At 33.7% G+C, this 27,251-nt stretch overlaps 3 protein-coding genes across 7 annotated transcripts; 2 read left to right on the forward strand and 1 right to left on the reverse strand.

Moving 5' to 3' along the window:
• Window positions 1-335: 335 nt before the first annotated feature.
• LOC133035046 (uncharacterized) lies at window positions 336-6,520 on the forward strand. Of its 2 annotated transcripts, none has more exons than XM_061110684.1 (2): window positions 336-1,270; window positions 6,323-6,520. In XM_061110684.1, exons 1-2 carry the CDS (start codon window positions 382-384, stop codon window positions 6,346-6,348), a joined length of 915 nt encoding a protein of 304 aa, XP_060966667.1. In that variant the 5' UTR covers window positions 336-381; the 3' UTR covers window positions 6,349-6,520. The 2 variants fall into 2 exon arrangements, 1 of the variants encoding a protein (XP_060966667.1); XR_009686326.1 differs by lacking the exon at window positions 336-1,270 and adding an exon at window positions 5,583-5,599.
• Window positions 6,521-6,794: 274 nt separating this feature from the next.
• On the forward strand, window positions 6,795-25,926 carry LOC115719563 (protein FAR1-RELATED SEQUENCE 7). 4 transcript variants are annotated; one of them, XM_061110688.1, is made up of 5 exons: window positions 9,804-9,921; window positions 10,813-10,869; window positions 11,000-12,202; window positions 24,499-25,259; window positions 25,464-25,926. In XM_061110688.1, the coding sequence occupies exons 3-4, from the start codon at window positions 12,021-12,023 to the stop codon at window positions 25,238-25,240; spliced, it is 924 nt and encodes a 307-aa protein (XP_060966671.1). In that variant the 5' UTR covers window positions 9,804-9,921; window positions 10,813-10,869; window positions 11,000-12,020; the 3' UTR covers window positions 25,241-25,259; window positions 25,464-25,926. The 4 variants fall into 4 exon arrangements, with proteins under 4 accessions (XP_060966669.1, XP_060966671.1, XP_060966668.1 ...); XM_061110686.1 differs by lacking the exon at window positions 9,804-9,921 and adding an exon at window positions 6,795-6,834 and having other exon boundaries at window positions 10,813-12,202; XM_061110685.1 differs by having other exon boundaries at window positions 10,813-12,202.
• Window positions 7,062-7,430, reverse strand: LOC133034410 (cysteine protease XCP1-like). Its single transcript, XM_061109492.1, has one exon. The coding sequence runs from the start codon at window positions 7,428-7,430 to the stop codon at window positions 7,062-7,064; it is 369 nt and encodes a 122-aa protein (XP_060965475.1).
• Window positions 25,927-27,251: the final 1,325 nt, after the last annotated feature.

The raw sequence follows: 27,251 nt of genomic DNA on the forward strand, positions 1-27,251 counted from the left end.
AGCTTTTGGTTCTCAGACCTAAGAAAAATGCCTCCAAAAGGAAAGAAGACAAGGAGAACGATTGGAGAAGACGCCCCTCAAGCTAATGTCCAACCTCCACAAGCTGAATTCCCTATGAACGCCCTTCTCGAAGCCTTAAGAGCTATTCCCGCTCAACAAATGGATCCTGCCGCTCGACAAAGTCATCATTTTTAAATCTTTCATCGAATCTAAGTGCCTGACTATGAGGGTGGACAAGACCCCATGGTAGTTGAAATGTGGTTGAGGCTAATAAAGAAAAACTTCAACACAATAGGAACACCCGAAGGGTACCAAGTTACTTTCGCCGTGTCCAAGTTAGAGGGTGGTGCAGCAGATTGGTGGGAGACCTTGTCCAGGACAATGGAAACTGATGGGATGACTTGGCGAGAATTTGAGGAAGTTTTCAGGGAACAATATTTTAGTCCATCTCACAGGAGGGCTCTTATTGGAGTATTTGATGGTCTAAGACAAGGGGATATGACTGTGAATGAATTTTACATGAAGTTTGTAGAGCTATCCTCTTATGCATATCCTGGTGTTGTTGATCAACCCTTGGTGATTGAACAGTTCATGCGTCGTTTGAGGCCTGCGATACGTGGTCCAATAGCCCCTTTGACCTTTAACAACTTGACTGAGTGTGTGACAGCAGCCTTGCGAACTGAGGCTCATGTAGAAGGGAATGAGAAGAAGAACACAAGCAGAGGAAGAGGAAATGACCGAAAGATGACCAAGAAGAATCAAGGACAGTGGTCCCAAGGACAACAATTTAGTGGGGGTAGCACTAGTAGTGGTTCATCTGGAAAGACTCGTAGTGGACCATACGGGTGTTTCAGTTGTGGTCAACAAGGTCACAAGAAGAAAGATTGCCCGCAACGACAACAAAGATTTCAAGCATCTCATGGGGGACCCATAGGGAGCTATGTAGAGTCTACTCCTTTTCATGGACAGCCCAGGACAAACCAGTCTCAGTCTTCATCCTATGGTTTCACACCCCAATCGGGCCAGCAGTCTCAGTATCAACATCAGTTCAGGCCACAAGGTTCAGGGTTCAACATGGGGTACTCACAAGGTTTCCAAACTCCTGCTCCTAGTGGGAGTCAAAGAGGGTACAATCAAGGTGGAGGGTCTGGTGCAAGTACAAGCTACCCTAGTCAGGGAAGGGGCAAGGCAAAAGCAAAGTCATCCGCTCAAGCCTACGCTCTTGGGGTTGATGATGTGCAGGGCGATGCTGACCAGGGAGTTGTCGATGGTATGGTTCTTATCTCACACTCTTGGGCTCATGTGTTATTTGATACGGGTGCATCGCATTCCTTTATATCTTTGATGTTTGCTAGTATGTTGGGTTTGAGTTGGGAAACTTTTAATCCTGCATTGCATTTGAGTGTACCTATGGGGGGAAATGGTGAGGTATCCACCATATGTAGGTCAATTTGTATTGTGTTCGAGGGACACAAGTTGTCTGGAAACTTATTAGTGTTGCCTATGGGGCAATTTGATGTAATTCTTGGTATGGATTGGTTGTCTAAATACCAAGCTATTGTGGATTGTTCACGTAAAAGAGTGACTCTTTTAACCCCTAGTGGTGATTTCATTGTTTATCGAGCCAACATGAGTGCAGTGAGACAAAATCCTATCTTAAGGGCATGTTTAGGTGGAAAGAGAAACTTAGAGTGTTATGGGAATCTGTTTGCGATCGATGATGAGTCTAGGAATTTAGACCAGTTCCCTTGGATATCAGTGGTTAGTGGTTTTCCGGATGTGTTTCCAGAGGATTTACCAGGGTTACCACCTGATAGGGAGATCGAGTTTTGCATTGATTTGATTCCCGAAGCTCAACCAGTTTCTATTGCACCTTATCGCATGGCACCTGCAGAGTTGGTTGAATTGAAAAAACAATTAGGGGAGTTAATGGATAAGGGCTACATCAGACATAGTACTTCCCCATGGGGAGCTCCAGTCTTGTTTGCCAAGAAAGCTGATGGGACTTTGCGACTTTGTGTCGACTATAGAAAGCTGAATCAGATGACAATTAAAAACAAATATCCTCTACCGAGGATTGATGAATTATTTGATCAACTTGGTGGTTCAAAGTTCTTTTCAAAGATTGATTTGAGGTCAGGCTACCATCAATTGAGGATTAGGGAAGAAGATATCCCTAAGACTGCTTTCAGGACACGGTATGGACACTTTGAGTTTTTGGTAATGCCATTTGGGTTAACGAATGCACCTGCTGCATTTATGGATCTTATGAATAGAGTCTTTAGACCTTTCTTGGATAAGTTTGTGGTGGTATTTATTGATGATATCTTGGTGTATTCTAAGACACGTGAGGATCATGCTGAACACTTGACAACAGTATTACAGACATTGAGAGATCATCAATTATACGCTAAGAAAGAGAAGTGTGAATTTTGGATGACTGAAGTCAAGTTCTTGGGCCATGTAATTTCTCAAGATGGTATCACCGTTGATCCTGCAAAGATAGACTCTATTCTAAAGTGGGAAAGACCAAAGAATGTCACTGAAGTGCGAAGTTTTCTTGGGTTGGCAGGCTACTACCGTCGCTTTGTAGAGAATTTCTCATGAATTGCTATGCCTTTGACGAAGTTAACAAGAAAAGAAGTAAAGTTTATGTGGGATGATAGTTGCGAAGAAGCTTTTAGAGAATTGAAGGAAAGATTAACTTCGGCGCCTGTTCTCACTGTTCCTAATAGTGAGGAACCATATGTGGTATTCACTGATGCTTCAGGTACTGGATTAGGAGGTGTCCTCATGCAAAACGGCAAGGTGGTTGCCTATGCTTCTCGACAATTGAAACCACATGAGAAGAATTACCCTACACATGACCTAGAACTTGCTGCGGTAATCTTTGTCTTGAAAATTTGGAGATGTTATTTATATGGCGTAAAATTTGAGTTATACTCAGATCATAAGAGCTTGAAGTATCTTTTTACTCAAAGGGACTTGAACTTGAGGCAAAGAAGATGGGTTGAGTATATGGAAGACTATGATTTCACTTTGCAGTATCACCCCGGGAAAGCTAATGTAGTAGCTGATGCACTAAGTAGAAAGCCTCATAGTACTTTGGCATGTTTGGCTTTTGAGGACTGGAAAAGGACAATCACAATGGGTGATTATAACTTGCAATACTATGAAGGGGAAGAAGTAGCTTGTATCTCTAACTTAGTGGCTACACCAGTACTACTTCAACAAGTTAAGCAACGTCAGTGGCAAGATGAGAAATTAAGACTTATTTGGAACCGAATCCAGGATGGTGAGCAACTAGATGGGTGGACAGTTAATGGTGAAGGGTACCTATACCATATGGGAAGACTAGTTGTTGCGTATATCCCCGAACTTAGGGAGACCATTTTGATTGAGGCCCATAGATCCAAATTCGCCGTACATCCCGGAAGTACAAAGATGTACCAAGATTTAAAGAGACAATATTGGTGGGAAGGAATGAAAAGAGATGTGGCCACTTTGTAGCTAAGTGTATAGTATGTCGGCAAGTAAAGGCCGAGCATCGTAGACCCTCGGGTTTACTTCGGCCTTTGCCTATACCGGAATGGAAGTGGGACAAGATTACCATGGACTTTGTTACCGGGTTGCCATTGACACCTTTGAAGCATGACGCCGTTTGGGTTATTGTTGATCGTTTGACTAAGTCTCGCTCATTTTATTCCAATCGGGAAGGATTACAAGCTTACCAATCTAGCTCGACTTTATGTAGACAATATATTTCGACTACATGGAGTGCCTTCAAGCATTGTTTCGATAGAGATCCTCGATTTACATCAAGGTTTTGGAAGGCCTTGCGGCAAGCCTTAGGGACCGAACTTCACTTGAGTACGCCCATCATCCACGGACAGATGGACGCCCGAGAGGACCATACAGACTTTGGAAGACATGCTTCGCTCTTGTGTTTTGGATTTTGGAGGTAGTTGGGGAGAACACTTGTCACTGGTGGAATTCACATACAACAACAGCTACCAAGCTAGTATAGGCATGGCTCCTTATGAGGCCTTATATGGGAGACCATGCAGATCGCCATTGTGTTGGGCAGAACCAGATGAGCATGTCACCATTGGACCCCAAATTATCACTAGTACCACTGAAAAGATTAAGGGAATCCAAGAAAGACTTAAGGTTGTTCAGAGTCGTCAAAAAAGCTATGCCGATCTCCATCGACGGGAAGTTGAGTTTAATGTTGGTGATTATGTCTTCTTGAAAGTTACTCCTATGCGTGGCGTAACGAGATTTGGAGTGAAGGGTAAGCTAGCCCCGAGGTATATTGGACCTTTTGAGGTTATCGAGAGGATTGGGGAGGTCGCTTATCAATTAAACTTACCAGGACAGTTGGGACATGTTCATAATGTGTTCCATGTGTCTATGTTGAGGAAGTATACTCCAGATCCGTCACATGTTATTGAGTATGAGGCTATCCCTCTTCAGGAAGATGTGACTTATGAAGAGCAACCTGTCAAAATCTTGGCAAGAGAGCTAAAAGTGTTAAGGAACAGAGAGATTCCAGTAGTCAAGGTCTTATGGAGGAACCACAGAGAAGACGAGGCTACTTGGGAGATAGAGTCCGAGATGTATATGAAGTATCCTCATTTGTTTAATTTTCAACTTGAGGTTGTACTTTAAAATTTCGGGACGAAATTTCTTTAAGGAGGGGAGAATGAAAAGACTCGGTTTGACCGAGTCAACTGTACTTTTATATATATATAAAATAATTATAAAATAATATATATATATGTATGTAAAAAAAAAAAAAAATATATATATATATTATTTTGAATATTACTGAACCCCTTCGTCCCCCTCTCTCATTCTATCTATCTTTCTCTCTTTCTCTCTCTTTAAAATACCAAAAATAAAACCCATAAACCTCCATAACCACCACACTCCGGCGACCCACCTCCGGCCACCGTCCGACCCAACGCGCCGGACAAATTGAAAGCCCAAGTGCCGGCGACCTCACCCCCCAAGCGGCGCCGCTCCTCTCGCCGCCATTGACTCGGGATCGCAAGTCAAAGTTTGGGATTTCAAACTTTGAACGGGTTTCCCGGTCACCTCCGGCGTCCGTTTGACGAGAGGTTTTCACCACTACACTCAGCTCGTCGAGGAGAACAACCTACACTAAACCATTTTTCCCGGTTCGCAACTTTTTCCGGTGACATTTTTGTAGCTCCGCCCCTTTCCGGCGACTTTCCGGTGATCTCGTGTACCGTTTTGACAAACGGTTGGCATGAGTGTGATCTACTCGTCGAGGTGGTCGTTTTGATATATACTACTCCTATTTTTGGCGACATTTCCGGTACACCAATTTTTACCGCCACCGATTGTTAATGTGCACCGCTTAGGTGAGGTTTCGGAATCCCAAATTTTAAATATAGTCATATTATATGTCGTTGGACTCGGTTTTGAATGTAGAATGAGATGATGATAATTATTTAATCATTTGATGGTATAGGTGAGAGTAATATGTAAGTTTGGACTAAACAATTGGAGCTCAGGACTTGAGAGCTTAAGATCGTCTTTTGGAAAAAAAAAGATTAACGACTCGGGAGAGGTAGGGACTCAACTTGATTTTTGGACTTGATTTTTATATGCGTTGTATACATTAGACATATTCCAATTTTTATGATTTACAAAATTGTTTGAAAAATTGAAAACTTAATCTGCATATTTTCTGGACTGTTCTGGGGCACCGAGTGCCAAATATATTTTTGTGTGCAAATATTTATGCAGGTTATGATTTTTGGGTTTATTCAAAATACAATTGTTATGCTGCCGAATTTTCTAGAAAATAAAAAGGAATATGTTCTTTTGTTATGCTTATTATTTGCCTGCTTTGGTTGTATTGATGAGAGCCATGTTAATCATGTTCGATGCATATTGTTGTTTCACGACCTAGACTCTGTGTCATCATAGGTAGATCAGGTGTGCACTCACCTGTAGGTGAAAGACCTAGAATCTGTACAGGGAGTGAATTAAATCTGAGCCCCGTTATTTATGGTGGATATCAGATGCGACTACCCGGTTTTGGATGTCGTTTTCTATGATTTGGTATTGAGAGCTAGGGGTCTAGTGGACGGTGTGATATGCATTTGACGTTTGATTTGTGATTATTTGTGGTCTCTCTATTTTATTTGTACATATTCATACTGTTGATGAGACATTTTATTTTTATAAAGCTAACCATGCAGGAATTTTATTAAACCAAGGGTCCTTTGATATTAGTTGTTTTCCTACTGGGCTTTATAAGCTCACCCCCTATTTTCTCCTATTCCAGGAACTCAGTTTGATGCTAGTGGATGAGGATGGTACTGTTGGGAAAGGAATGTCGTTATTAGTTTAGTCATATTTTACTCTTTCACCTTCTAATGAGACTGATTTTGTATTTAAGAACCAATGGATGGTCTGGATGACTTAAATTAGCTATGTACTAGTTAGAAATGAGAAATGATGGATGCTAGGTATTATTTTGGTATTTTATGGACTTATTAAATCTATCTATTTGGTGATTACATAACTGTGGGGATATTACTGTTCTCTTATATTGATGAGTGGTCCTGATTTTTTATTACTAATATATTTTTATTAATATAGGAGTTAATCCATTCTTTTAAATTAGTATTTTGTAATATAAATAAAAGGATCATTTATAAGCTTTATTTTCCTACAAGGGTCAAAGTGTGACCTTTGACCACCCAAGTTATGGATATTACACATCTGCCACAGCCTAGGGCTCGGGTCGTGACATAGATAATTGCATTCACAACCGCCACAACCTTGATATTGAATGTACGTTAACTTTGTCTTTCTAAATTTGTATTAGTTTCTCCTTATTCTCATTTTTCTTTTTTCCAATCTTTTATTTCCTTCTGGTTTGTTTGTATATAAACTACCTTGTGTTTGTTAGGATCATGAAAATATAATACCTTCTAAGTGTTTGTTTAAATTACTCAATTAAAATTCTCTTGTTTCTTTCTAACAAGATGCAATATATTATTACATTATAACTGATTTCATTACATGTGCTGAAACCCAATATTGTGTTTGAGTCCCAAATACTTGCTCTTAAACTCTTCATGGCTCAAATCAGCAAACTCATTAAGCCCCAACCAGTAATCACTGATTTTCTTATTTGTTTCATCAATGTGTTTTAAGTTATCTCTGAATATCTCAAACCTCTGAAACTTCTCTTCTATACTTTCATAAATTTTGCCATGTTTTGAGATCCACTTGTAGAAAAGATAGACAAGTTTGTCAATGCTAGTGAGGTGTTCAGAAGAATACCCCACTATTGAAAAATCATCATGAGCTAATGAAGAACAGGCAAAGAGAGACAAAGATAACAAAGGCAAAATTGAAAGTTTAGAAAGCAAAGAGAAAGCCATTTGGGTACTATTCAAGAAAGAAAAAAGCAGGGTTAGATTTTGATATTGAATGATTTAGAGAGAATGATATATATAGTAGTGTCTTTAATTTCTGCATTTGTGGAGACTTTATTTTGTGCATTTGTCATTAGGTTAGGATTATGGTTTCTGTTTTTTGTTTTTAAGATTTTTGGGTATTTTCTTGTTTATTTCTTTGACCGTATAATTTGTTTGATACCTAAAGTGAAGTTTTTACTTCTTAGTGTCAAATTATTGGGAGTGGGAGTGTGATTGAATTGTCACTAGAATGGTTCTTTTTCTTCTTTTTTTCCCCCTTTACACTTGAATTTTGATTTTTTATTGTTTGAATAAAGATCGATGAAAAAAAAAAGATGCGAGAACTAAGTACATATAATTTGGTTTAATCTGGTCTCTTGGTCAACTGATGCATTACCAGCTAAAGTAGAAAATGTAGCTAAATATGTTCACTGATGTAAATTGAGTTAAATACTATTTCAAGATCTACAGATTTGAAAAGAAAGAGAATTAAGGTTGATGATCAATTAAAAAAAGAAAAAGGAAAAAAAAGAAAAAAGAATGATAATAATAATAATAATAATGAAGATGGTGATTATGGTGATCTTCTTGTTCTGTCCTTAGGAACAGGAGCTGAAAAGGAAGAAGGGAAATACAATACTGAGATTACCCAACTCATCCGGTAAAGGACCTGATATTTCATTTCCACTTAAGAGTCTGCATTTAAGAAAACAATATTTAGCCACACTCCTCAAAATTAATATATAATTTTTCATGATAAATACTAGAAACATTTAATGCCTCTATTTACCCTGTTTAATCTCAGCATCTCATTTGAATTAATTAAAAACATGCAATATATGATCGTGTTTAAATTAGGGATATTGGCGGCTAAACCACTTGAACTTTACAGTTTGTAACACTTAACCACAAAAAGTGAATTTTGTGAATTTTTGGCGGCTAAACTACCTAAACCTTGGTTCCGTTTTGCTCTGCACACCTCCGTCAAAAAATTACAGTTAAGTGCCACGGTGGACTGTCCACGTGTACACACTTGTACACGTGGCAAATTTGTAGTGGTCCACGTAATATTAATTTTAAAAAATAATTATAAATATTAAAAAAATTTAAAAAATAAGAAAAAAAAATTTAAATATTTTTTTTACTTTTTTTTTTTTCTTTTCTTCTTCTTCTTCTTTCTTCTTCGTTTTTCTACAGAACTCGCAGCCCTCTCTTTCTCTCTCCCGAGTCCCCCACCGTCTGCGATTTCCAACTAGTATCAATGCCTTTGTTTAATTATTTATTTATTCTAGTTTCTTTGAAACATAGCTAGAGAGTTAATGGCTGTAAGGTTTATGGTATTAGTTCCATTTTTTATATGGGTAAATTTTGATCGCACGGTCCCTTAAAATTACAAAAAACAAAACAAAAATAAGTCAAAACTAGTATCTTATCTCCCAAAATAACTCAATTGACCTATGTCATCACTCGTCATGTTTATAGTGATCTAATTTTTAGAGTTCCAATCTCACAAAACACACCCAACATAAAAAATTAGTATTATTTCAACTTAAAAATCAGCCAAACATGCGATTTTTTTTTTCCAATAAACTTCATCACAATACACCCAATTAATACAACAATGGTTCAGAATAATTAAAAAAAAAATAGAAATGAAATTTAAGAGGTTAAAGATTTTGGGATGTAGAACTCTTAAGCTGAAAATAGAAAAATGAGATGGGAGAACTTACCAACGTCGTTGCTGCCGTCACCTGAGGAAAGGAGTCGGAGTTGGCGTTTTGAAGGAACCACCAACCTGACAGAGCTCACGTCTCGTAGTGCCAGAGGACCTCTGGCCTTCACGGAGTTGGCGTGACGGAGGTTTCTGCAGTCGTCGCCTCAGGCCCTGAGTGCCTCGCCGTGGTAAAACTGCGTTGCCTGGAGCCGTCGTCGGAGGAAATCGCAGAGGGTGGGGGACTCGGGAGAGAGAGAAAGCGACGGCTGGGGGTTCTGTAGAAAAACAAAGAAGAAAGAAGAAGGAAAAAAAGAAAAGAAAAAGAAAAAGAAAAAGAAAAGTAAAAATTAATTTTTTTTAATCTGATTTTTTACTATTTTTTTATATTTATAATTATTTTTTAAAATTAATATTACGTGGACCACTAAAAACTTGCTAAGTGTACAAGTGTGTACACATAGACAGTCCACTGTGGCACTTAACTGTAATTTTTAAACGGAGGTGTACAGAGCAAAACAGAATCAGGGTTTAGGTAGTTTAGCCGCCAAAAATTCAGTTTTTGTGGTTAAGTGTTACAAACCGTAAAGTTCAGGTGGTTTAGCCGCCAATATCCCTTTAAATTACCAGTTTGATCTGGTTTATGTTTATATTGTTTGAAATGGCTCCATATTTCTGTACTACAAGAGTGTTGTTGTCCATGCCACTCCCAATGGTCCGAATGCTGTTGGTTCAACCTTTTTGGTTAGTAGATTTGATCTACCTCATGGTTGTCGTTAGTTGAATTGTTTTTAAACTTTTCTATTATTTTTTTGGTTAAAATTAGGTGGGTATAAGTTTTGATTTAATAATTGTCATGTTCTATGTTTCTTATGACTCAATTAGTTTAGTTTTTGGATGTTATTAATTTGGCATATAATACAAGCTCAATAAGCACAATAGACTTCTTCATACTGAATTGTTGGCGCTCATTCATATTTACTACAACTATATGTAGTTATTGAAGTGTAAATTAAGTACACATTTTAATGATTTGATACTGAAAAAAAGTGTGCTTTTGGGTACATGTGTTTAGATTTTCATCAGAGACTAGTAAAATAATAGTTAGTAGGTCGTTGACGCATGAACTCTCTCTCTCTCTCTCTCTCTCTCTCCTCATTTCTCTAGTGGGATGAAAGATTAGTCGACTTGAATTGGGTCTCTGTTGCTTAGTACACTAACTTTCTTTCTTGCAACTTAGATTCTACCTTATATGTCTCTACAAATAAAAGCTTGCTTCCTTATATACAAGGATATGTATATATTAATCAACATATTTTTTATATGTAGCATAGTGAAATTTGTGCATTACAATAATACTATACAAAAGTTGGTACTAGTTACTATTTTAGAGACAAGAATAGATTTCAATTTAAATTTCCCATTTAGTATGTATCACAAAGCAAAAAAAAATTACAATCATCTTCATTATTTTTGGTTTACTAACCAGTAACCATATGCTGTAAATCATACTCTATCTTGTTAATTTTCCCTTTTCTATTTGTCTTCATGGTTTTCATGATGAAACTTCTCTGTGCAACTTGAAATCTTTTAATTGCCTCAATTCTAAAGTCGCACGCGTTCTTTATGTTGTAGGTGGCTTTGCGGAATATGCAAAGGGATGCTCTAAAGGCCTATGAAAAACTTGAAAAGGTTTGAAGCGTTAGATTCTACCTTTGTTTCAGTTCGCCTTCCAGCATCTTGTTATTGCTTTGTCTACCTTCTTCTTTTTTTCACCTTTGACTAGGATCCTCTATTGTCTTGATTTCACACATTTATGCAGGAGAAAAAACTCTCTGAAGATAATGTGAAGGACTTGTCGAGTGATTTGCAGGTAACATGACATTTTTGTTGTTCATTATTTTTGGTTGGAATGGATGGAGCCTTCTCCAATTATTTTTGATGTAAAGGGAAAGACTAATTGAATTTATAATTCCAATATTGCAGAAATAGAATCAAGGATGTTGTACATAGTATTTAATGGAAGGTGGAATGCATACAATAAATATGTTGATCATGAAATCAAACTCTTAATGGTGCATAAAGATATGAAATTTTTGGATTTGGTAGATAAGATACACAACTTGCTCAATTTGAATTGAAATTTGGTTTCGATCAACATTCTATTTGATGTGAATATGGGTACAAGCAAAGGAATGAAGATAGAAAACGACATGGATTTAGAGGCTTACTTGATCGAGAATAACACAAAGGAAGATCTGAGAAATTGTCCTCTTATTGTTGAAGTAATTGAGAAGAACCAAACAATGGCCTTGTCAAGAACAACTAGCATTGCTGCAACTACTTCAGCAAGTAACGCAACAAGCAGAAAAAAGACAGCAGCAAGCAGTAGCGCTTACAGCGACACAAACAGCACATCATCACGAGCTTCTGGTATGGCTACTAAAGGAGGACAAGAAGTTCAATCACCTCTAACTGTCTTGCCAAGTATGGGCATTGAAGACCTAAGAGTGAATCATATGTTCAAGAACAAAGAAGAGTTGAAATCTTCTCTTTCGAGGATTGCTATCAAGAAGAACTTCCAATACAAGGTTAATAGATCATGTTCGCTGACATTTTGGGCAAAATGCATAGATGAAAATGATGAGTGGTACCTCCGCGCTAGAAGCTCTAAAACATCAAGCTAGTTCAGAGTTATCAAGTACAAAAATTTTCACTCATGCTCCTTAAATCACAAAAGTACTGATAATAGACAGGCTAGTGCAAAAGTAATCAGTGATTGCATCAAAGAAAAGATTCGTGACCCGAAAACAAACTACAAAACAAGAAAAATAATAAATGACATGCGAGATGAGTACGAAGTGCAGGTAAAATATAACAAAGCATGGAGGGCAAAGGAACTAGCAAAGAATAATGTCAGAGGATCAAATGAAGAGAGTTATGCTGAGTTACCTGCGTACTTACATATGCTGAAATTGTCCAACCCAGGAACCATCACAAGAATTGAGAAAGATGATGACAATAGGTACAAAATTCTGTTCCAACTCATGTCTTTTCCTTTGAGTCTATGTTGTTTATTTTCTACAATAAGTGTTGTACATTTTGCTCATTTTTTTTTCTTTTATGATTATTCATCTGGAAGATTGATTACAAGATTTTTGAAATAATTTTTTTTTGGCATTGATATACAATGCATCTTTCATAAATTACATAATTTATATAAACTACAACAAAGCCATAAGAAGTAGGATTATTTTTTTTTTAATTTAATTGACTGTACAGTTCATGTTCTTGTTAATAAAATTAAGGATGAAATTTTTATTGCTAGTTTAAGATTGGAAGTTTAAGATCTTATATGAATAGGTCTTCAATATATTTTTTTTCTTCAGCTGCTTTCCTTCCATGTTAAAACAGCTTGATCATTACACTAAAAGAAACATTTCATGTTGGAAATAATTTTACCAGGATCTTAGATCTACTCACAAGTATGTTTATTAACATCCTAAATAAGAACTTTCTAAAACGATGAAATAAACACATATAAAGTTTAAGAAACCTTACATTGGTTGCAGCGGAATAATATGACTCCTTCCGTTCAGATATCTAGCCCTTGATTCCTTTCTGTAGCAGAGCATTATCAATATCTAAACCTGGATCTCTTTCTCTGAATCTTTGATGCTGAAACTCCTTCTTGCTGAAAGTCTTTCTTCACGATCTTCCTCACTATGATTGATGTATCACTTGCTGTGTGTGGGCACTACTCATACACTAAGGATTTCGAAATCTCAAGAGGGAAGAGAAAGAAGAAGTGGCAGCTAAAGATAGGGAGAGAGAAAGGCTCAGGTTTTTCTCTGAAGGAAAAATAGAAAATTTAAGTGTGAATTTCCTGAAGCCTTCACTATCTATTTATATCATTCCACTAGGGTTAGGTTTGAATTATTTGGCATTAAAATAATGAAAATATCAGTTTAAATTTCCTACAAAAGTGGCTGGCCATATACTAGTGGATTTGGGCCTCACTTTTTGCAATTTTGCAGTTTTACCTTTTCTGCATCTGATTTTCTCAAAAACGCCAATTTTCTAATTCAACCATTTAAATGCCAATTCTAACTATTTAATAACTATAAATAATTATTAAATAATATTGTCATTTATCATATTTATTAATTGAACCATACAAAGTATCATAATTAACAAATATGCCCCTATAAACTCTTTCTTTACAATTTCGCCCTTACTTAGTGAAAAATTCACAAATAGACATAGTCTAATTTGAGAATTATAATTGATTAATCAAAACCAATTACATGAGTCTTACAAGCAATATTATCTCAACTAGTGGGGGGACCATGGGTCTATATAACCGAGCTTCCAATAAGTAGATCAAGAATTTAACACTAAAATTCACTAACTTATTAATTCTTCGTTGAATCCACGCATAGAACTTAGAATTGCACTCTCAGTATATAGAATGCTCTATATGTTCCACCATATAGACACATCATTAGTTATCCATTGTTATAATCCTAATTTGATCAATGATCCTCTATATGAATGATCTACACAGTAAGGGAATTAAATTACCGTAACACCCTACTATGTATTTTATCCTTAAAACACTTGACCCCGTATAAATGATATTTCAGCTTATGTGAAATGAGATCTCCACCATTTATTTTCGTTTGGTCAAGCTCGAAGGAGATCATCCTTTGCTTACTATTCGTCAGATAGAAGCTATAGATTCCATGTTTATGCTAGCGCTCCCACTCAATTGCACTACCGTGTTCCCAAAATGTACGTATCACCCTGACCTAAAAGTAGGCTTAACTAACAAATCAAAGAACACGAATAGCCTTTCAAGATTGAGCCTAATCATAACAGGATTAAGATCATTTGATCTAGGATCAACTAGGCGATATTGACTTGAATAGATTTTACGGTAAGTTTAATTAAATCTAAGTCAAAGTTCAATATCGGTCCCTTCCGATGCATACTCCATGCATCCAACCTGAGCTTTACTTTAACCAATGTTCTGGAAAGAACATAGTATTTCTCAAAATACAAGTAAACTCTGTTGTAGATTATCATATCAGTAAAACCCTGTTACTATAATTTATAAACGCTACGCAAGTATACGCAATCAAGTAGTAAATCTCACACAGGTGAGGTCGATCCCACAGGGAATTGGATTAAATACCACTAAACTATACTTATAATTCTATCTGGCAGATCAAAAGTAATTATGATTTAAAAATAGTAAAGTATGAAAGTAATTCAGAAAACTTAATAACACAATTGAAAGTTGAGCAAGATGAGATAATAGGGAGGAGAATCCTGTTGTTGTTTACCCAAATCGTTAATGATTAATTACTATCCTATTCTTGGAGTGAATGACAGATTATGAAATAACCTAGCTCCTTTCAGATCTTCTAGATTCTAAATCACATGTTATCTAATTAATTCCTTAATTAAACTAACATGTAATCAGCATTAAGTAATAATCTACTCGTCACATAAGTCATGCAAATACTTTCGTTTCACATAGAACATCGATTATCTTAATTTTAGCATTCTCAATTCTCACTTTTCAGATTTTGAATTGAGATCATAGAACATGCACAAGGTGATCAATCTTAAACATGAATTAAGAACAAATTAAGATAATTTCACACACAAGAATTGAGGAATGGTAATTAAACATTAACTAGGCAAAACATTAAACAACAATCATCATCCTCCCTAAATGGGAAATTTAGTTCAGAAACAAATCCATAACCATTCCTATAGCAATATTCAACATAAATAAATTAAAGAGGAATAAAGAAAAGAACTGTTGGTGGATGAATTCTGGATCTTCACTTCAATCTCTGTGCTCTTCCTGCCGCTCTCAGCTGTATTTTAGGGTTTCTGATCGCTCTCCCAGACTTCCAATCGCAGTTTTCTATTTATAACTAAAATTTAGGGTTCGATGGACGAAAATACCCCTGGTCCGTACGGGATCTCGCCGCGGCTAAGCTTCCTCTCGCCGCGGCGAGATAATTGAAAATAAGGGGTCTCTCTGTATCTTTTAAATGGCCGCGGCGAGCCTCTTCATCGCCGCGGCGACTGAAGCCTCCTAGATTTTCGAAATCTAGCCGCGGCCAGGTTGTGTTTAGCCGCGGCCAGATGTGCACAATTACTCAGAAATTGTGTTTTCTTCGGCTCAGCACATCTTTTAACGAATTTCTGCACCCGAGACCTCTTTTATTCCAAAGAACCTGAAAACATAGAAAACAAGCGTAATTCCGTCCCAACACAGCTAAAAACGCACATAAATTAGATCCAAAACATAGGCTAAAAATAGCCTAACAAACTCCCCCAAACTGACTCTTTACTCGTCCCCGAGTAAACTAGGACTAAACTAAAAACAAACTGACAATGATAGCTAAACTTTCCAACAATTTAATTGTTACCACCACCTGCACAACTTCAATCCATCAATAACCAGAATTTCAACTTGCCAACTCTAAGAACTAAGTTGAATGTGCAATTTACAAGTAAGTAATTCATACAATCATAAAACATCGCAATTGCCATCAATATCACAACTGTTCTAAACTTTCCAACATCCCACTAACACATGATCAATAAGTTTGAATGACATACCTCTCTCCACTAATGTTGACAAATTTCTATTTGGAATCAATAGGTCTTTTTCGGTTAACATCGCATGGCTTAGGTACATGGGTAGGTGAGAAGTCATTTAAGCTATACTATACCATAAGCACTTTTAACCAAGCAAGCCTAGACATTTCTTTTGCTTTCTTCCCATATATACCAAAAACAGAAATAAGAGATTGCAGTTTTTCTTATGTGTGTACCTCATAATTTTCTTAATTTTTTTTTCCTCAAGAAGACATTTTTTTTCTTTCTTTCTTCTTTTTTTTTTCCGGAGGCACAACACACAATATTATTCTTTTTTCTCAATCTCTCACCCCTACACTTTATTTTTCCACTTACAACACTTATTCCCCCCCCAAACTTGCTTCAAGGCTCATGGCATAATAAGGTATGTTCAGGGTGAAAAGAGTTTAAGATAACGGATTCAGCTCAGTTAAGTGGTGAAAAATTTAAGTGGTGAAAATTTTTTTAAAACAGACTAAGGCTCAACTTTGGGTATACTATGGTGAAAATTTCTAGGTAGGCTTGAAAGGCTCAATCGTTCCAAAGAAAACTTGCCTAAATCACTTTCCAAACAAAAAAAATCATCAAGAATTTCGCTTCAAGAGAGTATGTCAAACAAATTCTATTTCATGTACAATCAATCATTCCACAAACCAAATAGAACAGAGGTGATATGTGAGAATAACAAATGTTTTAAATCTACATGAATCACTTCCTAGCACACATCCATCTTAATTCAAACAGTTGCAAGTCAAGCACACAGTTAAGATTCCAATCCATTGTACAAGTAAACAACAGTAGTTCAATCAATCTTCCAGCTCAAATATCAACACATGACACTAACAATAACAAAGACTAACTAAAAAAAACGAAAAAAACTAAACAAAAAAAACTAAAAATTTTAAATCTCTCCCCCCAAACTAAAGATGCACATTGTCCCCAATGTTCTTCTCCTGGATTAATCTGATACCTACTCATTACTCCCACTCAACAGCGGGTGTCTGGTCTAAGGCATACAAAAGCATATCTAAGACCTCTCACTGTTGATATAAGAAATTCTTTCATGGCTTTATCTTTTCTAGAATAGTTAAGACTTTTCCTTAGATAAATAAAATCTATACCTAAGAAGTTGTGAAACTTCTATAGATTGCCATTAGAAAGAAAATGCTTCAGCATCTTACTAAAGTAAGTTGCTTGCATTAGAGTAAGTAATTACCAGGTATACCACAAGCCATAGGTTTAGATAAACTCAAACCTATAATACTAGGAACAGGAAGTTTGTTAAGTCCATAGAATAGACTTATTAACTAAAATTTCCTTTTATGTCCTTGTAATAGAAAACTTTAGGTTATTCCACGTGAATGGATTAAACCATAGTTCTATTGGCTTTCTTCTTAGTTTTTTATCTTGACAATCCATTACTTGTTTAAACTCACAATGGATTTTAATCACTAGTGTCTCCCAAGTCATAAGAAGGTGAGTTCCTAGAAACTCTCCCACTACGACAAGGCACCGTGAATTATGTCTAAGAAAACTAAATGGTATTGATCTCTTCGGTTGTGACAAGACAACAGAGGCAGTGGGATCATCATATGTTATATAAGATGATAGAACACTTTTGGAATCAAGAATTAAATATCTCCTTTATTTGCTACTTGTTTTTCAGACTTAGTCATTTTCTTAGAAAAGTAGTATTTGTTTGAACAAACACTTTCTTATCTATTCACAATGGGATGGTCCACCCCTAATCACTTAGAATAGCTAACAAACCATGGTTAACAGTTCTAGCTTTTCTTAAGATTTTGATTAGGTCATCCATGAATCTAGTAATGATTTACATTAAGTACCCAACCATTACATCATTCTGAAATTGTATTACCATAGAAGGAATTAGGCAACGACTAGTAACTAATCATCAATATGCAACTCGAAATTTCTGGGGAGGTAAGTTTGGATATAATTCAAAAATCAATTTAATGATCTTTGAACTGCATATCTACTAACTATTTCTCCACCCCTATCAGTTCGCAAGATCTTTAACCACTTACCTTAATGGTTTTAACCATTGCTAGAAATTAATGAAATTTTTCAAACATTTCAAATTTCTTGGCATAAGGTATAATCTAGAGTGATCATTTTAAGAATACAACGAAAAACTCATATCCATCCCTGAATGTACATCCATCTGCGAATGAGATGAACTACTTTCAGTGGATATAGGCATATTAACTCTTTGCAGAGATCGATCTTGTCAAATCCACTATGAACAAGATACAAATGCCATAGATTAAAAAAATGTGGTAGTGTGTATTGATGACATAGGTTTAGTTACATTAAAGAGTTCTTAGAATACTGCAAGTGGATCCTGGTCACAGAATACCTAACTCATATTCCATACAGTTTGAATCCATTAATAGAAGATGGATATTAAACACTTGAGAAAGTGTAACTGTATTGTATTGTGGAATTAGAAATATAAGAAAATTTCTGTTTGGATTCTAAAATTAAAGTCAAAGACTTAAATTCAACCAAATATAATGAGTAATTCTATCTTGGACCAGCACTACTAATACAAACTCTAAGTCAGATTTGCCCATACAAGTAGGAGATTTCTAAGATTGAGGATTTATATCAATTGGGAATAGAATTTCGGGATTATAATCATATGCGTCATCTAATTTCTTAAGAGAAAATATAATGACATGAAATGATTTATAGACCATTCATCCAATGATATATTATGGAGCTAATTCGAAATGAATAAGCTAAGAGGAATTAGGATAATTTTGTTTAAAATAAGAATCCAACGATGCTTCGATTAGCAAAAGTCAAAGTAATCTTATTTATACAATCTTCTTGTTTCATATCGTAAAAATACTAGTCTAAGGTTTCATCAATTAATGAACAGCTAGATGTTGCATATACAATATTTATCTTTCGAGATCTTACACTATTATGTATGTCTAATGGTGAAAATTCATTAGGGATTTATCTCATTAGAAAAACAAACATGTTAGACCAACAATGAAGATTCGAAATTAAGCTACAACTTAATAACAGAAAATAACATGGGTCAATATAAATTCATACACAATTCAGAAATTATAAACATATAGCAAGTAGGAATGACTAGTGAAAATACTAAAACATACAATCCTAATAATTTCCAAGGTTTTCAACAAACTGATACAGTGTCCCGGTAGGCGAGAGTCAAAGCATCATTTATTGAATAGAGTTGTCAGCTCTTCTAAAATAGAAACAATTCTAGCAACCTTTTATTCGATCAAAATAAGAATCCAACGTTGTCCCGGTAGGCGAGAGTCAAGGTTATTCTCATTTTATGAGCTTCCACCATTGTTTCATGTTTCATAAGTTTATCTCTAAGTAGTCACCGTAGGGGAGAGTCTAATAGAGACGAAAACTTACAAAACACTTATCAAATGAAATCTTACGGTGTTAAATGCGTTCAACGAATAACCATCCATAGGGGGACGAAGTCTAGCGTCTCGAGGTTATATTGAAAACATTTAACTTTCGTAAGACCAACAATGTAGATCGAATATCTTAATAATAATCAAGCTCATTATTTAAAGTGAGTTGTATTTTCTTTGATTCTCTTTATTTAATTTATTTATTTTAAATATATATTTATTTAAAATTTCCAATTTAGAATGAAAAATTCTAAATATAAATTTTAATTTAATATTTATAAATTTTTACTTAGATGGATATAAAAATAACATGAATTATTTCCATCTTAGTAATAATTTCCAATAAATATTTAGAAAATATTCAATTTAAGTTGTTACAAAATTAATATAAATTAATTTACAACTCAAATTTAATTTTCTATAAATATATATTGCATTTCGAAAAATTAAAGTATTTAAGAATACAATTTTCGAAAATGCATGTTAAAATAAAAAATTAATCCTGGAAAAATTATTCTAAATTAATGTTGGCCCAAAATTAATTAATAAAATTAATTTACAACAAAAAATATAATTTTCCTATTTAATTAAATATATAAGAAAAATTTCAAATATTTAAGTATGATGACGAAAATCAACTTAAATATTAATTTTCTATTTAATTAAATACACTGGAAAAAATACTTCAAGCAAAAATATCATCTATCTAGATTTTCCTTTGACTAATTAATTCAATTTCTAATAATATACTTTAATTCAATTTATTTTAAATTAATCAATAAATGAAAAAATCATTGATTTAAGTTGATCCAAGAATTAATTAAAATAAATAATTAATTTACAACTTAATCTATTTTTCAAGATAAAATTCGAAATCTAGCATTTAAGAAATGCAATTTCGAAAATTGATTAATAAAATAAAGAAAAAATATATTTTGAAAATTATTTAAATTTAGTTGAAAAAATAAATTTCAACTAAAAATAATTTTCTATTTAATTAAATATCATGAAAAAGAAATATTTAAGTATGATGATAAAAATCAACTTAGATATTCAATTTTCAAATTAATTAAATGTATTAAATTCAAGAAATAAATAATTAAGTGTAGAGAAGGCTTAATTATTAGTCTCTAGTTTAATACTAGGAAAAATATACTTAAAATAAATTGTACCAAAATTAATTATATAAATAATTAATTTCACAATGTATAATATTTCCTATTTAATATTAGAAACAATAAGTAGTCTAGAAATAACTATCTAGAAAATATCTTATTTGACTAAGTATCTTTTCCACAAAATTTGAAAAAATAAAAAATATCTAATTTAAGTTGTATTAGAAAAAATCTAGAACTTAAATATTTTTCAAATTTAAATTTAATTAAATATCAAAAATTAAGTTGTAACCACTTAATTTGAAAATATTCCATTTTAAGTTAATATTCGAAAAGATATTAACTTAAAAAATATCTAAAGAATCTTAATAACCAATGCCTAAAATTCCTCAACTTAATTTTGAAATTTGAAATTCAAAAGATATTCAGATTTAAGTTGGTTAGTTGTAGATAACTAAATATCAACTTAAATAAGAATATTTAATGAAAAATTTAAATTAAGTTCCAGAAAGAATCTAGATGGTTATAATTCTATATTTAATTAAATACAAGAAAATACATATAGTTTAGCTTAGAATAAAAAATTCTTTAAACTATAATTTTCTTAAATTAATTTCAAAATAAATGAAATTAATTATGTTGCTAATCAATTTTATTAGGTTAAACTAGTTTAATTAACCTAGTACAGTTATTCAAATCAGGCAAATGGGCCTTCACAATTGGGGTAGTTCATGTGAGGGGGTGCTGGGTTCAGTATGTCGTACCCACTACTATGGCTCCCAACTCTCACACAAGGCCCAAAAGAGAGAAATTTAACCTTAATAAGAACAACTGTTATTAATTGAATAGGCCCAAAAATTAAATGGACCTAAATAAATTCTATCAAGAACTATGATAATTTATTTTAGCAACAACCTATATGTATCTATATTAAAAAAAAATAAACATATAGGCTCACACAGGCACACTTTGGATGGATCCTATCATGTTGCTAGGTCATACACAGATGAAAGAAGATTGTAAAATATACCTGTTACAAATTATTAACTTGACCACGGGAGCCATCAGATCATTAGATCTGGCAAAAGGTAACCATGGCTATTTGCAATCAAGTAATAATAGGTTTTGAAAACTTACACGTAAGCTAAAACCACATACTCCTGCAACAAGGTTAGCTGGATAGTTGGAAGTAGGATTTATTTAATTTTAAATAAATAATTTCGAAAAATAAATAATTAAAAAAAATATTTAATTAATTTCGAAAATAAAGTTTAAAAAAAATTTAATTTCGGAAATAAAAAAAAAATTTAAATTTCGAAATTTTAAAAAAAAATATTTAAAATTAAACCTACTATTTTGAAAAATTAGGTTTCAACCAACCTAAATATCATTTCAAAATTTGCTAACTACTTTTAAAAATTAAATGTTATTTTAAAAATAAAAATTAAATAAAAATTAGAAAAGATAAATAAAATATCTTTTCAGATTTTAAATTTAATTTAAATAAATAAAATAACAAAATTTAAAAGTTAGCAAAATATCGTATATCTATTTAAAATTACATGATTATACATATCTTACTTTAAATTTAAATAAGGTCAAAATATCTAAAAAGATTTAATTTTTAAAAAAATCTTAAAAGATAAGATATAATTAAAAATATCTTAAAAGATAAGATATCTTAAAAATATCTTAAAAGATTTTATAAATATCTTATAAAATCTGACCTTAAATTAAAAAAAAATAAGATATAATCAAATTTAAAAATAAGATAGATTTTTAAGCAAGAAGATAGATCCTAATTCTATTCAAGTTCAAATTACACTAATATATTGAATTAAATTTAAAAATATTAAATTAATTCAAAATGATAATTAGAATTGAATTAGGAATAGTTATAGTATAAATACAAAACTATACAAAAATTGGAAGTTAATTCCATGAAAAAGCATGAAAAATCGAAGAAAAACAAAAAAATTCGAAACTGTACGGACAGATTTGCAATCGCAGGAAAATATCAGCACAACCCCGATTTTTTTTTTAAATCTTCAAAAAATCATAACTAATTCAAATAAAATCCAAATTAAGTTCTGTAAAAGGCTAACTTGCTTAACTTTTTCCATACTATCCAATAAAAATAATTCCAGAGATAAAATCGCAATTATTTTTCACGAAAAATTTCACAAACATCAATCAATCATCAAATAACACTCAATACAACATGATACCATCCAAAGAACATACAAACAATCGTTTTAAAGTCCAAATTTCTTGCAAGTTAATCAATTACCATGGCTCTGAGGCCAGTTGTTGGAAATTATTTTACCAGGATCTTAGATCTACTCACAAGTATGTTTATTAACATCCTAAATAAGAACTTTCTAAAACGATGAAATAAACACATATAAAGTTTAAGAAACCTTACATTGGTTGCAGCGGAATAATATGACTCCTTCCATTCAGATATCTAGCCCTTGATTCCTTTCTGTAGCAGAGCATTATCAATATCTGAACCTGGATCTCGTTCTCTCAATCTTTGATGCTGAAACTCCTTCTTGCTGAAAGTCTTTCTTCACGATCTTCCTCACTATGATTGAGGTATCACTTGCTGTGTGTGGGCACTACTCATACACTAAGGATTTCGAAATCTCAAGAGGGAAGAGAAAGAAGAAGTGGCAGCTAAAGATAGGGAGAGAGAAAGGCTCAGGTTTTTCTCTGAAGGAAAAATAGAAAATTTAAGTGTGAATTTCCTGAAGCCTTCACTATCTATTTATAGCATTCCACTAGGGTTAGGTTTGAATTATTTGGCATTAAAATAATGAAAATATCAGTTTAAATTTCCTACAAAAGTTGCTGGCCCTATACTAGTGGATTTGGGCCTCACTTTTTGCAATTTTGCAGTTTTACCTTTTCTGCATCTGATTTTCTCAAAAACGCCAATTTTCTAATTCAACCATTTAAATGCCAATTCTAACTATTTAATAACTATAAATAATTATTAAATAATATTGTCATTTATCATATTTATTAATTGAACCATACAAAGTATCATAATTAACAAATATGCCCCTATAAACTCTTTCTTTACAATTTCGCCCTTACTTAGTGAAAAATTCACAAATAGACATAGTCTAATTTGAGAATTATAATTGATTAATCAAAACCAATTACATGAGTCTTACAAGCAATATTATCTCAACTAGTGGGGGGACCATGGGTATATATAACCGAGCTTCCAATAAGTAGATCAAGAATTTAACACTAAAATTCACTAACTTATTAATTCTTCGTTGAATCCACGCATAGAACTTAGAATTGCACTCTCAGTATATAGAATGCTCTATATGTTCCACCATATAGACACATCATTAGTTATCCATTGTTATAATCCTAATTTGATCAATGATCCTCTATATGAATGATCTACACAGTAAGGGGATTAAATTACCGTAACACCCTACTATGTATTTTATCCTTAAAACACTTGACCCCGTATAAATGATATTTCAGCTTATGTGAAATGAGATCTCCACCATTTATTTTCGTTTGGTCAAGCTCGAAGGAGATCATACTTTGCTTACTATTCGCCAGATAGAAGCTATAGATTCCATGTTTATGCTAGCGCTCCCACTCAATTGCACTACCGTGTTCCCAAATCTAGGAAACTTTATTCACATAGTAATGTTTACTTTCCAATGTGTTGACGGCACAATAAACAGGATCAAGTATGTGAAAAGGGTTTCAGATGAATTTATACATTATGTACATATAATCATGAAATAAATCATGTGAACCATGCAAAATTAAATGTTATTTCTGATCTATATTAATAAGTAAATCTGATTATATTGAAATGAGTTTTATTTAGGGCATAAAACCCAACAGTTCATAGTTTAACAAAACACCAACACGGATATCCATGCCAAGTTTTATTTTCTCATTGTTTTCATAGATTCATAATCATCATCATCAATATCGATTAATGGTATAGACATTCTATTAAAAAAGGATTTTAAGGGCATTGGAAGTTCAAAATATATGTATACAATAGTGGAATGGTTTTTAGGTGTTTTTAATTTCCATATTTGGTGGTTGGTTTGTATTTTATACAGGTTTAAATATATGTTTCTGGCTTTTGGTTACTCGTTGGATGGATGGAAACATTGCAGACCTGTTGTAGTGGTTGATGGAACTTTTTTAAAAACAAAATGTGGGGGAACGTTATATGCAGCTTGCGCTAAAGATGGAAATAACCAAATCTTTCCTCTTGCCTTTGGAATTGGAGACTCTGAGAATGGCAAAGCGTGGAAATGGTTTTTCAAAAGGCTTAAAGAAGCAATAGGTGAACAAGAAGAGATATGCATAATATCTGATAGGCACATCAGCATAAAGAACGCGATTGCAGAAGTCTTTCCAGGAATATACCATGGGATATGTGCTTACCATTTGAAGCAAAACTTAAGGAGTAAGTTTAGGGGTGTGCACGTGCAAGCGACATTTGAAATTGCTGTGAGAAGTTATTCAGTTCCAGAGTATGATTCTGCTATGGCTGAGTTGCACAACATCAATCCTGAAATTACCACATACTTATTGGAAGCAGATCCAAAAAGGTGGGCTAGATCATTCTTTCCGAAAAGAAGATATAATATTATCACCATCAATATTTTTGAGTCGATAAATTCTACCATTGAACATGCAAGAGACCTACCTATAACTCTATTAGTAGAAGCTCTTAGAGAAATGGTACAAGATTGGTTTTCAAGACGAAAAGAGGTAGCTACAAGCCAATTTTTTGACGTGACAAAATGGGCAAATGACGTAATGGAGAGCAAACTTAATCAAGAGCAAACTTAATCAAGCATTTCGAATGAAAGTATGTATAGAATCTATTTATTTATTTCACAACATATATTTTAACTTGAATATTGCTGAAATGAAATTATTGCATGATTTATATTATTCTATGCTATTGTGGATGACCTTCTTATGGCTAACTCGTTCTATACGACCTGTAACAATTTTTACATTCCAAATAACTATGCTTTTATGTTTACTTAACAATTAATTTGTTTCACAGGTTGATAAAATAGATATGTTCAAATATCAAGTCACCTATGGTGACACAACCTTCATTGTTGACCTGACTGAAAACTCATGCTCTTGCAAGGAATTCCAACTAGAGGGAATTCCATGTGCTCACGCCATTGCAGCAATCGATGCGAATCATTTTGATAAATACAAGTTTTGCTCTGAGTGGTATAGCAAATCTGTTTTGTTGGAAACAGATGTAGGTTCAGTTAACCCTCTTCCAAATAAAGAGGTTTGGAACACCCTAGATGAAATTAAAGAAGACCGCATCAAGCCTCCTGAATTCAAAGTTAAATCAGGACGTCCTAAGAAAAGAAGAGGAGAAGGAATTAGAGATTATGCCAAGCGTGGTCGACGTCGAACGATGACAAGTGGAAATAGTGGAATATTGGACCACAATAAAAAGAGTTGCAACCACACAACCAACCAATTCTAAATTAAGGCTAAAGATATCAAATGACATACTCTGTTGCTTAAACATATATAGCTTTAGGCTTGCATCATACTCTGTTATTTGTTATTCGGTTTGTTAGCCTTTTCCTTCGATTAAGTTTGGTTTGGCAATGTGGAAAATGAGAATTATAATCATTTGATTAAACATAAATGTGAACTACAATGAATCATGAATGAATAACTGTCTTCAGATCTCAACCATTGGAGGAAAGCATGGTTGGAACTGTTGGGTTTTTTGCCCTAAACAAAACTCATTTCAATATAATCAGATTTACTTATTAATATAGATCAGAAATAACATTTAATGTTGCATGGTTCGCATGATTTATTTCGTGATTATATGTACATAATTTATGAATTCCTCTGAAACCCTTTTCGCATACCTGATCCTGTTTATTGTGCTGTCAACACATTGGAAAGTAAACATGACTATGTGAATAAAGTTTCCTAGATTTATCAGACACAGGGTTTTACTGATATGATAATCTACAACAGAGTTTACTTGCATTTGGAGAAGTGCTATGTTCTTTCCAGAGCATTGGTTAAAGTAAAGCTCAGGTTGGATGCATGGAGTATGCATCGGAAGGGACCGATATTGAACTTTGACTTAGATTTATTAAACTTACCGTAAAATCTATTCAAGTCAATATCGCCTAGTTGATCCTAGATCAAATGATCTTAATCCTGTTATGATTAGGCTCGATCTCGAGAGGCTATTCGTGTTCTTTGATTTGTTAGTTAAGCCTACTTTTGGGTCAGGGTGATACATACATTTTGGGAGCACGGTAGTGCAATTGAGTGGGAGCGCTAACATAAACATGGAATCTATAGCTTCTATCTGGCAAATAGTAAGTAAAGGATGATCTCCTTCGAGCTTGACCAAACGAAAATAAATGGTGGAGATCTCATTTCACATAAAATGAAATATTATTTATACGAGGTTAAGTGTTTTAAGGATTAAATACATTGTAGGGTGTAACGGTAATCTAATCCCTTTACAATGTAGATCATTCATATAGAGGATCATTGATCAAATTAGGATTATAACAATGGATAACTAATGATGTGTCTATATGGTGGAACATATAGAGCATTCTATATACTGAGAGTGCAATTCTAAGTTCTATGCGTGGATTCAACGAAGAATTAATAAGTTAGTGAATTTTAGTAATAAATTCTTGATCTACTTATTGGAAGCTCGGTTATATAGACCCATGGTCCCCGCACTAGTTGAGATAATATTGTTTGTAAGACTCATATAATTTGTTTTGATTAGTCAATTATAATTCTCAAATTAGACTATGTCTATTTGTGAATTTTTCAC

The sequence above is a fragment of the Cannabis sativa genome, chromosome 2, assembly GCF_029168945.1.
Source record: "Cannabis sativa cultivar Pink pepper isolate KNU-18-1 chromosome 2, ASM2916894v1, whole genome shotgun sequence".
NCBI classification, from domain to species: domain Eukaryota; kingdom Viridiplantae; phylum Streptophyta; class Magnoliopsida; order Rosales; family Cannabaceae; genus Cannabis; species Cannabis sativa.

Excerpts from the sequence above, each read along its gene's own strand:
- LOC133035046 (XM_061110684.1), top strand. The coding sequence starts at position 382 with ATGGAAACTGATGGGATGACTTGGCGAGAATTTGAGGAAGTTTTCAGG. Across the intron at positions 1,271-6,322 it reads TGACCAGGGAGTTGTCGATG|GAACTCAGTTTGATGCTAGT; the intron begins GTATGGTTCTTA and ends CTCCTATTCCAG.
- LOC133034410 (XM_061109492.1), bottom strand. The coding sequence starts at position 7,430 with ATGGCTTTCTCTTTGCTTTCTAAACTTTCAATTTTGCCTTTGTTATCT.
- LOC115719563 (XM_061110686.1), top strand. The coding sequence starts at position 12,021 with ATGCGAGATGAGTACGAAGTGCAGGTAAAATATAACAAAGCATGGAGG. Across the intron at positions 12,203-24,498 it reads GAGAAAGATGATGACAATAG|GTTTAAATATATGTTTCTGG; the intron begins GTACAAAATTCT and ends TATTTTATACAG.